Consider the following 18,046-nt stretch of genomic DNA (forward strand, 5'->3'; position numbering starts at 1 on the left):
ACCAATTTTAGTACCAGAGCAAATTAGTTATTCGTTAATCACTTCAGTTTGATTAAACCTCGCATTTAAATACGGTTGTCAATCCAGAAACTTTGCTGCGTACTTAGCCGCATGAAAAACTTGTAATCAGACTGTGAATGGGTTATTATAAACAAACCAAGAGAAGAAAACAAACCTCCCTTTATAATTATGGCTGTCAATCTCTAAAGAGCAAACTCACTGAATTCTTGTACTTTGTTGGTAGTAATGAAATGATTTGCGAGTGTGTGGCTCGTGTTGTACATAACCTTGTGTGTTTTATATCTGTTTTAAGCAGATTAAGACTAACTTACTGACTAGCAACTCTGACAGGACATTGCGTTAACATGCTCCACAGATATGATTGTGATCGGCTAAAATGCTCAACACTTGTAAAAACACACTATAAATAGAAACCGAGTACGCTCAAATAAACACGAATGAGTGCGTTTGGAAGCAGCATCTATTGCCGTGTACTCTGTACTGTAGAAATGCTGTTACGGTCAACTTTTTCCTTTTCAGTACCAACTGATACCAGTAGTCCCGGTACTTTTGACAACCCTAACACAAAGTATGAAAAAAGACATCAGTATGACAATAAGTAATTGATTTCCATGTGTAAGGAATTCCGCTTTCCTTTGAAGTGTATTGCATCAAGTGTTCAAAGACAACAAGGAAACTCATAACTCAAATGTTTAACCTACTAACTGTGTCAGTCCAGCAGGTTAAAGGCATGTATGCATGAGGATAATTCAAATACATTTATGAAAACAGAGTAATAGACTGTAGTCAGGAGAGGCGCAATATTGAATTTTACGAGGATGAAAACGAAAACCCTGACTAAGGTTTATCGAAACACATTCTGTAGAGAAAATCAGAATATCATGGTGTTGACAATCATCGGTCTTACCTTTTTATCAAGTTTCAGCCATGTAAGGTACCCTTTGCCGTCCATGTACTGTAGTCCGAAGTACCATATTTCACGTAACCCAATGGTCTTCACCACCTGTCAGGAAAAATGATGACACCTTTTAGCACACAATAAATGATTAATGAATTATTAAGCGGTTGTTGGGTGCTTTATGACAGTTGTATGTTTGGTGCTTTGAAATATAACTTGGCACATGCTTTGAATTATTTAAGAATAAATACTGAATTACTATTTTTTTGCCTTCCCATCACCAAACAGGCCATTAGCTCATCCACACTCATTAGCTTTAGCAGGGATGGGTGTGATAGAGCACCAGAAGCCCTGAAGGCAAAACTTTAGATTTCAAAAGGTCTTGAAGGGATCCAAATTTAAGAATCTATTTCAGATATGTTTCCTTACATAACATCACGGTGAAGAATACTGATTTTAGCATTTGAGGTTTTAATTTAGATAGTATATAAACTGAGAAAGTGATTATTGAGTCTCTAGCAAGAGTCTCCTATTCCTACCAGACCTGTTTTCTCTATTGTGTTTTAAATGAGTCTTTAATGGCTCTAGCCAGTAGCTCCAAGACGCACCCTTTGTCTTAAATGGCTCTGGGATGGCCCGTGGAACCAGAGTTTCCTGGCCAGTATCAGCATTTGAATAGGTATGCTGATTAAATTGATACTGGTAAACACGCTGGGGTCTGGGGCAGGTTACCTTAACCTGTATACCTCATTTACATGCTTTGTTTGTATTTGTCTCCACCTTCAAAAAGTCCCTCCTCCTAAAATGCCTATAAGATAACATGTAAAGTTATGTTAGATCAGATCATGTTGGAAGTTTCTACAGCCGCGTACAGAGGAGTTCTCAATAAAGAATAACTTCCGTTGAACGCGATCCCAACTGTCTCCTGGTCTCTGCTTTGAAGAAAGAAAAACTTTATAACAGTCTATATGCATGTACACAATTTCCCAGAGGCTTTGTGCACAACGGTATTACGGTTTTTGACTAATGCTGCAGCGACCATCATCTGCTGGTCCAACCGGAGTTGGCAACAAAGATTTGGTGATTGACAACAAAGATTTACCCACAAAACATGTGCACATACGCGTGCCAAAGACATGACATGACATGACAGACAATTTAGGTTTATAAAGCACACAACCAAAGTCGCTTTCAAAATATCCTCTTCTTGGAGCCTTCTTGGTCAAAAATAATAATAATAATTTGCATGTCAGCATAGTAACCAAACAAAGTGTTTATGAACAACCGTATTTAGCATTTATTCTTCTGTGGGAATGTAGTAGAAGAGAACTTATATGGGACAAATTATAGTAGAAAATTGAAACTGAAAGGCAAATGTTTTATCTGCGTTTGATCAAAACAACATTTCAACAATAGTTTTTCCTTCAACCAATCAGACTTTCTATTGCCTTTTATAACCATTCACACCCATGCCAAATTGCAAAAAAAAAAAAAAAAAAGATCCAAACTGGTGACAAGGACACAACAGAAATGTTGTAAACAAGCTCAACAGGTTCTAGAAATCTCTAAGCTCAGTGACAAAGCTAAGTTAAAAAATAAAACACCATTGTAGAGCAATCCGTAGAATATTTTTTTTTTTACAATTAAAAGACATAAAACTAGCAAAACCAGCTTAAGCAATATGCATGCTTCAACCCAATAAGAGGAAATACAAAACACATCCAGACCTGGGTCATGGCACCAATTTCTAAGACTGAAACTAGAGATCATTGAGAAGAAAAGGCTTTATTTAAATTAAACATCCTGCTAAGATATACTATTTGATAACAACATTGGGCGTAATTTTATTTAATGCGTTGTACTTTAGAGTTCCATGATTTTGCAGGGATTTAACTCAGTTTGCCAGCATGGACAGCTGGACTCCCAGAGGCTTCAGTGAAAATCTCTCATCTATGCCGGGTGCCATCCGCAGTTCATGACTGCCTCTTTAAGAGCACTATACTCTGAAGTGGATTCTGGTTCTGTTCCACATGGGAAAACTAGAGTGTGCTCAGAGAGGGACGGCCCTTATTCACTGTTTCCACAGTCGTGGCAGTCAATGAGCACATCAGTGTAATGGTCAATGAGTCATGATTCGAGGGATATGCTCTTTTCAAGAAAAAGCCTTCCTGTGAGGTTTTCGTGGTGTGTGGGACCTTCTATTTGCAGGGGATTATCCCATGTCACCAAGCTGGTAATTAAATTAGGTCATAGGCATTGGAGCTACTGACAGGCACTTGCCCAGTGAAGTCTGAGTTTGTCCTGTGATGTCCTTAACTGTTTTTTGTATTATTATTAAAATTACAAATGATTTAAAACATTATTTTTAAAATTAATGTTTGATATTCTTTAGATTCAAATAATCCAATTTGAGATTGGATTCAAACTTGTTTTTGATTGTAAAGAAGTTATTTTTGTGGTTAACCTATGTACCACCATTGCACTTTTTTTGTTGTTTGAACAAGAATTTGACTGAAAACAAATGTAAATTTGTCATTTGCATTCTTGATTTACCTTTTAACATTTCTCTGAATAACTGTTTGCAGACCTTTTCCTCTCTGCTTCTGCTGAAGCACACACATTTGTTTAAGATCGAGGAATTATGGGAAAAGAATAAGAGGCTGTCATTGAGGGATTAAACTGATGGATTGCAGATATCCGGTATACATTGTCTGTTACACAACAGAACTTGTAAGAACTGAATCAAAGTCTCTTTTTCATATATTACACATTGATTGCAGCCAACTATTTGCTGAAAAACATAACTTAGCTATCTGTTGATGTTATAAAATGAATAGTTCAGGCAATTTATTACATTAATGCAATCAAAAGTAAATTGTACTAGTTCAGATTATAGCCTAAATCTAAACAGACAACTTGATGTTTAGTGAGGTACTTTCAGTGAAAATGTTTCTCAGCCCAGTATAAGGTAATCTTTGTTGTCAGAAAAGGATTTAGCAGAAAACCAAGCGGGGGTGCGCATCTCATCAGCTGTAAACAGAAATATCATCACCAGCCAATGTTTACATAAAATAGGTTGAAATCTGCATGATTTCACATGCACACTAGTATACCCAGGGCAAAGTTGATTGTCTGTTTTTTCAAAAAAAAAAAAAAAAAAAAAAAAATTATTTATATTTATATATATATATATATATATATATATATATATATATATATATATATATATATATATATATATATATATATATATATATATATATATATATATATATATATATATATATATATATATATATATATATATATATATATATATATATATATATATATATATATTTATATTTATAGACTCACTGGCCACTTTATTTGGTACAACTGTTCAACTGCTCATTAAAGCAAATATCTAATTAGCCAATCACATGGCAGCAACTCAATGCATTTGGGTAGACATGAGGTGCGTTCCATTTGACCATAAGTGGACTTCACGGGGTATTCCACCATCTTAAAGGGTTAGTTCACCCAAACATTTAAATTCTGTCATTAATTGCTGTAAGACCTTCATTTATCTTTGGAACACAAATTAAGATATTTTTGATTAAATCCGAGAGCTTTCTGGACTATTTTAACGATGTCTTATAAGGAAATACCAATAAATCACTTCACAGGAAGTAAAAAAAAAAAAATTTAGTTCACCAAATTTTCATTGTGCACCACGTCACCAGTCAGAAAGAACAATGGAGCAGATTCGTTGGAAGAGTTTTTTAACGGCTCTGTGATGGATTTGTTTACGTGTGCATTAGTGTACTCATAAATTGTGTTACTATTATACAACTACAGTATTTATGAATGATAATGGTGATCAATGTTACATTTGCGTATTCTATTGTATGAATAGGTATGACAAAGTAAGGGCTGGTTCACAAAGACCGAGTTTTTGCTTCGACAAACGCAAGACACAGGCAGTGGAATGGGGGAAAACCTCAAGGTCTCGAGACGTGTCTTTTAAAAGTTTAACTTATTTTATCCATGGATTGACACATACATTAACCAAATCAAAATGTATTTTTATATGGCATGACTGTTACAGTACAGCTTCAAATCTGTTAATAGTTAAATTAATAGCTGCCATAATCAATTGAATATACATGTATATAATAAACATAAGTTTTGATTATATTTATTAGATGCATAATGTGCCTTTTCTTTTGTATATGTATATATTATATGCATTTTAAATTTTAAAGTAAATTACAATATTTATTTGTTATGTCAATCCACGCAACCCCGTCGTTGCCTTTCTTTGATGTTGCAGGGCGTTCCAAACGAGCAATTCTTGTCAGCGAAGTCCACGATATCCCGTGCTCAGGGAGTAGAGAGCATTGAACAGTGCGGACCCTTGTCAGTCAGAACGTAGTTATGGTCAAGACGATCTACTGAAGTTCAAACTGAGCATCAGAATGGGGAAGAAAGGAGATTTAAGTGACTCTGAATGTCTCATGGTTGTTGGTGCCAGACGGTCTGGTCTGAGTATTTGCTGATCTACTGAGATTCTCACGCACAACCATCTCTCGGGTTTACAGAGAATGGTCAGAAAAAGAGTAAATGTCCAGTGAGCAGCAGTTCTGCTGGTGAAAATGCCTTGTTGATGCCAGAGGTCAGAGGTGAACGGCCAGACTGGTTTGAGCTGATAGAAAGGCAACAGTAACTCAAATAACCACTCGGTCTGCAGAAGAGCATCTCTGAACACACAACACTTGAAGTAGAGCTACAGCATCAGAAGACACACCGGTGACACTCCTGTCAGCTATAAGAACAGAAACTGAGGCTACAATTCAGATAGTCGGGTCAGAATTTGGCGAAAACATGAAATCATGGATTCATCCTGCCTTGTATCAACAGTTCAGGCTGCTGGTGCTGTAATGGTGTGGAGGAGATTTTCTTGCCACACTTTGAGCCTCTTAGTACCAGTTGATCATCGTTTAAACACAGCAGTCTACCTGAGTATTGTTGCTGACCATGTCCATCCCTGACCACAGTGAACCCATCATTCGATGGCTACTTCCAGCAGGATAACACACGTCACCAAGCTCAAATCATCTCAAACTGGTTTCTTGAACATGACGATGAGTTCACTAAACTCAAATTATATTATATTTCAGAGAATCCCTAATTTTCTTTTCATGTTATAATAATATAATTAAAAGAAAATGGCAGAAAGCACGTTTGAGTTGACATTGCGACAACCATTTGTAACCACTGAAGCTCTTTCAGTATTTTTAATGCAGTTAGACATTGAGTAACGGTTTAGTTGCATACCTGGTCAAAGAGCTGCTTGCCAGTTGTGCTGGGCTGAACGGCGAACTCCAGCTCCGCGTCCATCGAAGTGACGCGAACATTTACCTAAAGAGAGAGAAAAAAAGAGAAATTTCATTAGCAACTACTGTTGACATCGATGTTGTCAAATACAGGAACAGTGGAAGAAAATGGTCATCTACTACAAGATGGTTACAACTTCAAATTTTCCATCTGATGATGAGACCATCACGACCATGTGGACAAAAAATAAATCACAATAATTGGCCCATTGATCAAGACAGAAATGGTCTACATTGAAGTCTGACTGTGTAGAAAGCCGATGACCCCGACTGGGGTTCTCCAAATAGATGTGGCTTGAAAGAAACTGGAAAAACTGCAGAAGTGGCGGCACAGAACAATGTGCCTCAGCCACTATTTGAAAAGGGGAAATGCCAATCTATTCTACAGTTAATGTTTGACAGGAAAAAGTCAACAGGCAAAAGGCCGAAGCTGCTTTACAATCAAATTTGCACCATTTTATGGGACAACAAGAGTCATTTTTAAGCCATTTCCCAAGAAACATGAAACAGAGGCGTTTCCTCACAATGAAGACAACAGACGCACAGAATCAAGGAACAAGGAACCATTTGTGAGAGCTAGTAAATTTTTTTTTTTTTTTTTTTTAAATCACGTGACATCTAGAGAAAAGTATTAAATGCAGTTCTCATTCAGCAAAGAAAACAGCTGTCTAGAGAAGTTTCCAACAGACAAGAATTAGCATTGTTGACATGATCCATCTAAGCAGGATCGTAAAACCCACATCTGATTCAGTGATTTATTTTCATATGATTACCATGAGAACTGTTCAAAATAATGGTGACTGAGAAAAAAAAAAAACTACTCCTAAATTAAGTAACTGCTTTAAAACAAATGATCCACTATGAAAAGTCATAACTATACAGAAACAAACGATCCACTATGAAAAGTCATAACTATACAGAAACAAACAAGTGTTCAGACCAAAACAAAGAGCAGATACATAATCCACTCTTTACACTGATGGAAAACAATTAATAAAAAAGGAATAGTATATTCTTAAATTTCATCATCTCATGTTGCTTCAAATGCTGTATGACTTCCTACCATAACACAAAATGACATCTTATATATATATATATATATAATATTTTTCCAAGCAATTATAATTATTGTAAACAGCGATGGATTCAGGAATAAGGCATAGAGTTGGAATACGAGTCATACAGACTGCTTTTATCATTTGTTGGTGCTTTTGTATAATTTTTAAAGTAGCATTTATTGTAATTCTATGAAAAAAAAAGGACCAGTACTTACTTACTTCAATGGAATATAAAATGTAACAAATAAATAAAAAAACATGCATAACTCTGTGTGCTATTCCTTTAAAACGTCATCATTCGAAATATAAATCACCGCTATTGGGTCAGGACATTGTTTGGTCCATGTGTGACATATTTCATACACTACATGAATTTTTTTCCATTTTGTTTTAGTTCTTATGACTGTTAAATAAATATTTAGATTTTCCTTGAAACAATGACTGTTTGGTTGAAATGACAGTTTTGGTGCAAAAAAAAAAAAAAGCCATTTCATAGCATATTCATTATTTTTGAGATAACAAAACCAGATGATGCGTGATGATGCCATCACAGTCATTTCCCAAAACTGCAGACACTCACTGAACTTCAGTGGAACAACAAACTCCCAACCGTCACCAGAAGAAACCCTAAACCCATGGTATTGGAACCTCTGGTACTGGAAGCAGTACTTCTTTTGTATTATTCTTATGTGTACGCTGTTTTGGATAAAAGCATGTACTTAATGCATAACTATTAATATCAAGATCGATTTATCAAATATCAACATTTTTGCTCAGCCAGTCTTACTTAACATAGAAGTATATAAAGTGACTGTGATCAGCTGTAGTGCACAATCAACACCACAAGCATTATAACACAGAAAGAACGTCCTGCACCAAGCTTAAGAGGACTGCTGGGACCTTTCCTGAAAACAGCACTGTGACAGCAGCTTCACATACACAAGTCACACGGACATTCAGGGTTGGTGTTAGTTAGTTAATTAACAAAATATGTAATTACACATAATGAACAACACACAAATGCATGAGTTGATCTAGACCATTCAACGTCAAGAAATATAAAGAAAAGGAATCATAGGCCCGCTGTGTACATCTGAAATCTAGTGGTGAAGAGTTCAGCTTAAAGCCCTGGCATCCAACTCGCCAAAGAGGGGGAGATGGAGGGGTATCCATTTACTCAGCCAAACAAAGGGTCTCTTTCAGAAACGTCCTCTCAGTGGTCCACCTCCTGCATCAGGCTGCATTTTAATAGTCTCACCATTTCTCTGCATTGCTCTCAGAAAGGTTTCAGCTGCCCGACTGGCGTTAGACTGGCGAAATCAAGTACAGTCACCAATCTCAGGTTCCAACTAGCGTCATGTGACGACAGACGTCATCAGACCAAATAATCTACATTACAAGACGCTTAAAACTCTGAAAATGTCTGACTAAAACAATAGAAAAATGAAAATGCTTATGAAAAATATAACCACACACATATGCTGTTAATTTACAAACAATGCTACACTCTTAAAATAAAGTTTTTTTTATTGGCATCTGGTTCCACAAAGAAACTTTAACATCCAAGGAGCCTTTCCATTGCACAATAGAGGAAAAAGGTTCTTTAGATTATTAAAATGCTCTTAACTTTTAAGAACTGTTCACTGAAAGGTTAACTGGAGAAGCCAAAATAGTTTTTTATATAGCATTGCTGATTGGTTTGTATGGAGGCTTGTTTCCGCCACTGAATAATAAATAAATAATAATAATTGTGACTTTTTCTCTCACAATTCTGACTTTTTTTCTCAGAATTGCAAGATATGAAGTCAGAATTCTGAGAAATAAAGTCACAATTGCGAGATATAAAGTCGCAATTGGGAGATATAAGGTCAGAATTGTGAGTTATAAACTATTCTGAGGTAAAACAAAAAAAGTCCATCTTTTCTTCCCTTAGAATTGGACTTTATATCTCACAATTGTGAGTTTCTCACAATTCTGAGAAAAGATGTTAGAATTGCGAGATATAAATTCGCAATTATGTGTTATAAAGACAGAATTGCGAGATATAAAGTCAGAATTGTGAGAAATAAAGTCAGAATTGCATGATATAAAGTTGCAATTGCAAGAAAAAAAGTCAGAATTCTGACTTTATAAGACGCAATTGCGACTTTATTTCACGCAATTCTGACTTTATATCTCACAATTCTGACTTTATTTCTCAGAATTGCAGATGTAAACTCGCAATTATCTTTTAAAATGTTTTATTTTGTGGCGGAAACAAGCTTCCATAGGTTCGGAACAACACAAGGGTGAGTAAATGAAATAATTTTCAATTTTGGGTGAACTATCCCTTTAACACAGTAGACGGCTTTTGGTATTGTATGTATCATGGAAGTTAGGAAATGAAATGTCTGATTTAGGTGCTAAATGCTTAATGCTCTACTGTGGTTAACTTTACTTAATCACCTTCACTAAACCAAAACCTAACCAATAATGTTAACTAGGGCTGTGCAATTAATCATAACTGATTTTCGATTTCGGCTTCCAATGATTATGAAAATAAGATAATCGAGGTAAAACGATTATTGTGCCACTGCCACATTGTCCAGTGCACCTTCCTTTCCTTCACAGCGATGCTTTTTTTTCCCTCTCTAAAAGCCCAAACTTAACATTCAAATCAGCCAAACAAGTGAGTATTGTAAAATGCAGTCTACTGTTACTAAACTGCGGGACGTATTTAATATTAAACAGTGTTATGCCGCAAAAGAGACACTGTTCCTCAGGTGGCTTTCTGTGTGAGCAGCCGAGTCGGAGCCGAACAAGGATAAGCAAATGGGCTTCAGATACGCGACTAAAACGCGTACACATAGAAATGTCAAAAATGTCAAAATGCCTTTTTGGAGTAAACACAGTGGGTTATGTCTTAAGTAAACGTACACAGCCAATGCGTGTGTAAGTTACAGTATATTGGATCGGTGCATTAGCTCTTAAAGTGACAGCAGCCTAAAAACTGTCATTAATGATAATCAAACAACAAATGAAAATCCCTCACTGACCTTGGCTGAATTACTTAAGTAGCTTTAATGAGGATCAATCTAGATTAAATGTGTACAGTAAGACTATGCAGTGTTATTTTTATTTGATTACTCTTTTTTTTGTAGGCTATTATTTATCTGAATACCACTGTTAGTACATCTTCCTGAAAAACTTAAAACTGATTATTTATTTATTTCTGTTTTGTTTGTAATTAGTTTCTTTTTTCTTATTGTATTGCTGATTGTTTACTTGTCTTATGTGATTATTTTGAGGACCTTTTTCTTACATTAGTTAACCTAGTATTAGTTAGTGATAAAATTTCACTGATATTTAAAATTACTCATTTCATGAAATTCACTGCCCACTAATAATGGTGTTAAATAATCATGATTTAAATTGTTTTAAAGATTTAAATTATTGACCAAAATAATAGTGATTATAGTTTTCGCCCTAATCGAGCAGCCCTAAAAGCAAATGTGCAATGCATTTGATGAAGAAACCATGTCATTTTAGCTTCCGTGTACAATTCTTTAGCTCTTATCAAGATTGGCGTTTCACTGGACTCATTCCTGAGCGCTTAGCGTCACAAAAGCAATGCTGTACTAGGGGCGCGATCGAGCAAATTTACTATGCAAGCCATAAATATGTAAGCATAAAAATTGATCAGTTTACAAAATGATCTATGGTAAAAGTTCATAAAAACTGCATAAAAATAAGTCTTTATGAAGCAATAAAAGGCCCCTGTAATCATAATAGGCCCTTTTTTAAGGATATAAGCTCATGGTCTAAAGCGTATGCCGCAAGTGCACATAGGGCGTGGCTGAATCCACTTTTGCTAGTTTAACGATGGGAAAAATGGTCGGCGCACCCAGCGCATGGTCTAAAAGGGTTATCCCTATTTCTCTTAATGAGTAATGGGTGTGTTTTGGGCGTAACGTGCAATAAACCAATCAGAGTCTCATCTCCCATTCCCTTTAAAAGCCAGCTGCGCTCGCGCCGTTGCAGATTGCCATTTACATGGCGGAATTTGCAAGCGGAAAGACTGAACGCTTCTCTAGCGAGGAAACGGATCTACTAATGCACGAGGTTGAAGCGAGCAAGCAGACCATCTACGGGACAAGCCGGATTCAACCATATCTTTATGTACACAATAATAATAATCTTTTACATTGTAATCCTTTTATTTTTAATATTTGGCATGTTTGTGTGTTGCTGTGTGTCCCTGTGTGTGTGTGTAATAAGCAAAGTGTACGTGCGTTGTGCACCCGCATATAGGCTTATATTACTAATGTGCCCTTTAAATAACAAAAAAAAATAATACTGCGCATAGACCAGGTTTTTGTTAGTCAATAGCGCAGTCTATGTTAGTTGCCTCAAAATAGCAACGCGCCAACAATGCGCCAGAACACACCTCATTTTCAGACCAGCACGCCCATGGGCGAACAAATGGGCGCAAATGCATTTGCTATTTAAACAACGTGGCGCAGGACATGAAAATGATAACTGCATCATTGGATGGGATGGGTGTATCATAGGGCCAAATTTGTGTTAAAAGAAATTCCAGTGAGCCTTATTTGAAATGTCGCCTTCATGTACTATAAAAAGGGACAAAAATTAACTTGTGAACTTATTTTTCCTTTGAACTGGCTTTAGCCTGAAGTTCCAATTTGGATGGTTCTGTTAGTCTTTCGTTGAGCTGGTATGAGCTAAAGCCAGAGAGCACACGAGCACATTGATTACAGCACAATGTGCTTTTGTACTACATCACCAAAGGGCGTGACAGGCATTGTCTGGTTATCAATTATTCAATAGAACAAATGATAACAAAGATTTGAGAGGAAACACCCACAGCTGCTGAAAGTGCTTATTATGACACACCTGAAACAGTTGGAAAATTCTTAAGAAACTCTCATGCTCTCTTAGAAAAATCTAATCAAATGTGTAATCATTTTATCAGATAATCATTACTGATAGCCCATCTTGATTTAAAAGCATCTAAATGACTGAATCTTGAAAAATGACTCTTTTGAACCCGAATCCTCCACTTGCCATCCAATCCAAACTGACCATGGCACCAAGAACAAGCGTTTTTGTATTCAGTGTTTCGGTAGGCAGGGCTGAGGGCCAGGAATGAATGAGAAGCAGCATGATGATGATGATGACATTTCTTCTTTACTCTTCCTGACAACGCTGTTGCTATCTTAAACAAACTGACATGCTTCAAGCCGCACTTGCTGTTTTCAGTGTTCATAAGCAAATTCAACATGATGTTTGTTTCAAACATTTTAACTAGGCTTACATAAGTCCCACATTCTCAGTATTACAATTTTGTTAAAGATAAACAAGCCAAAAACAGGAATAAATGATCCAAAAGCCTTGCCTAGAAACAAATGCCTCTGAGTAACTGAGTGACAAGCAGTGACAGAATTTGCATAAAGTTAAAGATTTATAGATAAATTCCCAACATTTAGAAACTACAACGGTTTAAATGTATAACGTTTAAGAACCAAACTTTCATTCCATGTTAAGTTGAAGTCAAGATACACAAGCATGTTTTCTATCATAAAAGAAATAGTCCGTAACATTTCAAAACACTGAACAGAAGTTGAAACGACTCTAAACACTCAGACCTTCAATACAAAAAACATTTTACCAATAAGAATAAGGCTCGAAGAATACTTACAGGTTTAGGCATTTTGAGTCCTGTTGTAGATCCCGTCAAAGATTTAGAATAATGTGAGTTTCCACGGAGCCTCCCTCTGGAGCAGAAAGAAGAGAAACGCGTTTGAACAGCGCTAGTGAGAATGACTCACAAACGGTCTGTCTGTCATTTAAACATGGGTGAGAATAAACCCTGACGCACTCCATACAGCCAAATGAATCACGATTAAAAACTGGAACTCAAGATTGTGACAGCCTCACCCAAAAGAGGTAACACCGCCTGCCTTAAAGTCCCCACCCCATTCTGCAAATATTTGCTCCACTCTCTGTTTCCCAAAGATCAACCCTTGACAGGGAATGCAGTCAAATATTCAGTTATAAAATGTAGCGGTACCAGAGTCAAGCAAGCTACTCAAGAGATTCACACATGCCTAATATTATATATATATATATATATATATATATATAGCATAGCATAGCATTTGCTGCCCTCAGCTGTCTCTCGAATATTATATTTTTTTTTTTAACAAAAAAAGATTATTGGCTATAGCAAATCAAATAAATTGTATACAGTTTTTGCTTACACAAGTATAATGCTTACACATTGAATTACTTCTCATTATACATGTACACTTTTTTTTTTTTAAAGGTTCTTTATTGGCATTTATGGTTCCATGAAGAACATTTAACATCCATGGAACATTTTAATTGCACAACATGTTCTTTATAGTGGAAGAGGATTCTTAAAGGGACAGCTCACCAAAAAAATTACATTTCTGTCATTGTTTACTCGCCCTCAAGTTGTTCCAAACCTGTATGAATTTCTTTCTTCTGTTAAACACAAAAGAAGACAATTTCAAGAATGTTGGTAACCAGACAGTTGACGGACCCCAGTGAAAGAAAATACTATGGAAGTCAATGGGGTCCTTCAACTGTCTGTGGTTAGCAACATTCTTCAAAAAAACTTCAACAAACGAACGAAACTCATACATGTTTGGAACAACATGAGGGTGAGTAAATGATGGCATTTTCATTTTTTTGGGTGAACTATCCCTTTAACAACCATTCAGTGTCTGTCTACACTGTAGGCTACAACATAGCACACTAGCCTACAGTTTCGGTTCACGAGTCGGACAAGACGAAAGCAATAGGCTAACATGCAGTTCAGTAACTTAAGTGAGTCAGATTAATTCAGTAACACCTCCGACTCATTCATGTGTTTTCATGCACTAATAAAGATCCGGTAAATGAGAATATTGTTTTCGGGCAGCAATGTGCTGCTCGCACTGCATTTATTGAATCACTAAAAAGAACCGGCTCATTAGAATTACTCATTTCGTAACCTGACTGCATTTTTCGGGCCGGAGGTTTGTTTTGGATTCCCTGAAATGAACTCAACTGGCTCATAGGAGTCATTCGTTCGGGATTCAGATTACACCGATGGTTTCACCAAAGACGACTGACGTTGTTGAATAGTGCAGGAAACACAGCTTTTAAGTACGGTGCTCCAATTACACCGGCACAAAAAAAGCACGTTTGATAAGCGTTAACGAAATCGAGGGTAATGAAAATCAGCTGATTTCGATATTTTACTTAACTGAAGTTAAACCCGCGCGTTTCGCTTTTCCCAAGCGTATCACTAGGCTGTCTAAATAAAAATTTGCATCTGGCTTAACTGTTAACTTAATTGTCCCCATGGTAACGCTGTTCATCTTTAAAAAAGGAACGCTTTCCCCCCCCTTTTCATGACTTCTAAAACAGCCCATCTTCATGGTAAGATACAGACTGTCCCATTATCAGAGCAGCACCTGTTGTTGGTAGAGATTTCTCTTTGAACTGGGCGGCGTCATACAAAGAGAAGGGAATGAATGATAGACGTAGTAACTGTTGTGGTCTTTGACCCAGGCGATAATCGATAGGAGCAAATCTTACCAGAGCCGGTGAGTAAATTCAGTCCAGCTTCGGCCGATAATTCCCCTCCCTCCGAGGAAATGAGCACAGAGTCCGGCGCTGGTAATATGGCTGACGGTGCGCTCGCTCACCTTTGTGCGCGCGGCTGAATGACAGTCAGCGACTCCAGTTCCTGTTTGAGACACGCGCGCGACGCCCACAACTGCAGCGGAGGAGCAGAGGACGAGTAGCACAAGTGTGGCTTCAAACAAAGCCTTTTACATCATAGAAGATAGCCGAATGACTGAAGTTTACTTGGGAAAAATGATTTCAAATACAGAATAATGTGCAGTATTTATGTAGGCCTACTAGGAACAGGTGCCCCGCAAACGGAAGTGCACCATTCAGAAATAGCTAGCATTATAAAGTGGTTAACAATGTGGCACTGTTCAAGTTCGATAGTGTTTTTTTTTTTTTTTTTGGCAGACCGTCATAAAAAAACTCGGATGTTTTTATTTTTATTTACAAATATACACTCTAACATTTGTGTCATTGAATATGATTTCCCTTTATCTGGCAGTGTAAATTCCTCATCAGTGTGCAGGTAAATGATTGGTTGTAATGTTTTCTTTACTGTCTATGAAGGCCACTGTCAAACACATATAATAAACCCGAAAACCCAGAATGTTTCAATAAATGTCTTCATGTTGGAGGAAAAGGGTGTTTGGATCTATTTATCTGTCCGTACAATGAAAGTGTGTGACAAAACACAGGAACGGAGCAATATGTGGGAGATATTACCGACATCAATAGATGTATCGCCTACTATGGCGTGCTTTTCTGGAAATCAAGTTTTTATATATTGTGAAGATATTGTGTCATCAGTTTAATAACAATTCACTGGTTTAGTCTATACAACATATTGCTATATAGAAGACTAAGCTATGAACCATCACATATTCACACACACACACGTTTGTGTTTGCATGTTTTATGGGGACTTTCCATAGACATGATGATATTTATACAGTACTGTACAAACAGTTTATTCTATCCCCTTACACTAACCCCTAAACCTACAGTAAGCTACCCATCACAGAAAACTTTCTGCATTTTTACATTTTCAAAAAAAAAAACACCACTTCTCCAACGGGACCAAACAATGTCCCTACAAGGACAAGGATTTGGGATATTGCCATCTTTGAGGACATTTGGTCCCCATAATGATAATTTCACTTTACCCAACGTGAGCATGTTGAACACAAATTAAATGTGGGTTATACTCTCATACTCAAATTTTATGTGCTATTTAAGGACAGCTAAAAAAAAAAAATACTTGACTGTCATGCTGTATCCCCCGTATCACTCAAACATTTGCACCTTTATATTAATTGATCCATGACCTATTCATAAATATAAAATATAACAACGTTTTTGCATGCCTGACAGAGATTTGCGAGTGTGTGTGCTTATACTTTGGAGACTAAATTAAAGATAACAAAATCTGACTAAATAAAGTTGCGTAGTAGGCTACGTCATCATTTAAAGAGGCTACCTAAATAAACGTGTGTGTTCCCCGCTGCTTTGACCTCAAGAGATGATAAACAGGTAATTTGATCAGTGATTCAATGGAGAGAGCCATCATTACAGCCATTACATAACTACAGACTGCAGGAACATCTCAATGTGAAAAGTATGAGGCAATGTTGTAGTCATCACTGCACCTGTGCATGTAAATTTGACAAGATGAAAAAAAATGTATGCGTAACATGAGGAAATGCTTTCATTCACATGACTACCGCAAACTGTTGAATTATTAAGGGTAATCGCTTATCTGAGAGAGAGAGAGAGAGAGAGAGAAAATCTATACTATATATTTTTTTACAGTCTATGATCTATTCACAACTGTTTAGTCTAGAATAGATGGCGCTTTTGCCCATGCAAGGTCTCCGAGTACATCCAGCTTTTATTTCGTGTTTACTTTGTAATGAAACCTCCTCGTATGTTTGAATGATGTACAATAGTAATTAGGTAACTCAAACATTTACGTCGTTAGAGTTCTGAATAAGTAAGCACACTGTGATGTGACTAAGAGGTCTTTCCTTAACGATGTATTTACATCAACACGCCTGTTTCTGTTTGTGTTGCCAGAGCTGCACCGACGGAAGTGAAACTCCGAGGCACCTGATGGGCGTGGCCGTAGGTGGGAGTTGACCAATGGAGAAGCAGGATTAAAATAGAGCGGTATATAGGCGAAGTGAATGAAAGCTGAAGCGGAACCGTCCAACAGTTCACGTCACGGTGTTTAGACAAAGGACCAGGTGAGACTTCACAGGGGATACATGCATCAAGCGCAACAAATAAATTAAGATACAAAAATATAACAATAAATTCAAAGTAATTCAAGTCAGTGGCCATAGTTCACAAAACATTCATAGAAACTACAAATAGAAAAAAAAAATAATAATAAAAATAATAATACACATACACATATAAATAAATTAGGGATACATAAATAATCTTCAGAAAATCAGGAGGCAGTTTATAATGAAACCATAATTTTTTTGAGCAACAAAGAAGTTTTAGCAGCTTTCTTATTAGCTGATAAACAAAGAGGGTCATAAAATATTTTTAAATCGACACAAAAAAGTTTAAAATTGGGCTTAGAATCAGTAACTTTACATTTATGAAGATGAAATTTGCCACATAAAGTAAGCAGTTTTAATCTGTCATCCATCTCCCTTGACCCGGAGTCCCAAATCAAAAACAGCACATTCATAACCTCAAAAGTAAAGAGTTTGTAATAAGCAGAGAAAATAAGCCAGGCTACTTTTTTCCAGAACTCCTTTGCAAAATCACATTCAAAAAACAAATGTGGTATTGTTTCAAGATTAGAATTACAGAATGTGCATTGTGAAGAGATGTCTAATTTAAACTTAGAAAGAAAAGAGTTACAGGGATAGTAATTATGTAGAATTTTAAAGTAAAGCTCTTTCCACTTATTTGGTAACAGAAACTTATTAACGCCAGTCCATATATTAATGGTAGAAAGAGAAGGATAATTTAATTTCCATTTGAAAAAAGCTTTGGGATGACAGCTGATCTTCCCAATGAGAAATCTTCTA

The 18,046-nt window shown here is 36.5% G+C and overlaps 1 protein-coding gene across 2 annotated transcripts in view; it reads right to left on the bottom strand.

Moving 5' to 3' along the window:
* Positions 1–15,314, bottom strand: part of ezrb (ezrin b) — a 47,433-nt gene extending 32,119 nt beyond the window's left edge. Inside the window, exons 1-4 of one of the 2 annotated variants that reach the window (XM_081379049.1) lie at positions 14,964–15,314; positions 13,054–13,129; positions 6,239–6,322; positions 929–1,024 (exon numbers count right to left, since the gene is read on the bottom strand). In XM_081379049.1, the coding sequence (XP_081235175.1) occupies positions 929–1,024; positions 6,239–6,322; positions 13,054–13,065 (192 nt within the window). In that variant the 5' untranslated portion in view covers positions 13,066–13,129; positions 14,964–15,314. The remainder of the gene's footprint in view (positions 1–928; positions 1,025–6,238; positions 6,323–13,053; positions 13,130–14,963) is intronic. The other variant, XM_081379050.1, reaches the window with a different exon arrangement.
* Between the last annotated feature and the right edge of the window lie 2,732 nt (positions 15,315–18,046).

This window comes from Scardinius erythrophthalmus (genome assembly GCF_964197995.2).
Source record: "Scardinius erythrophthalmus genome assembly, chromosome: 11".
NCBI lineage: Eukaryota > Metazoa > Chordata > Actinopteri > Cypriniformes > Leuciscidae > Scardinius > Scardinius erythrophthalmus.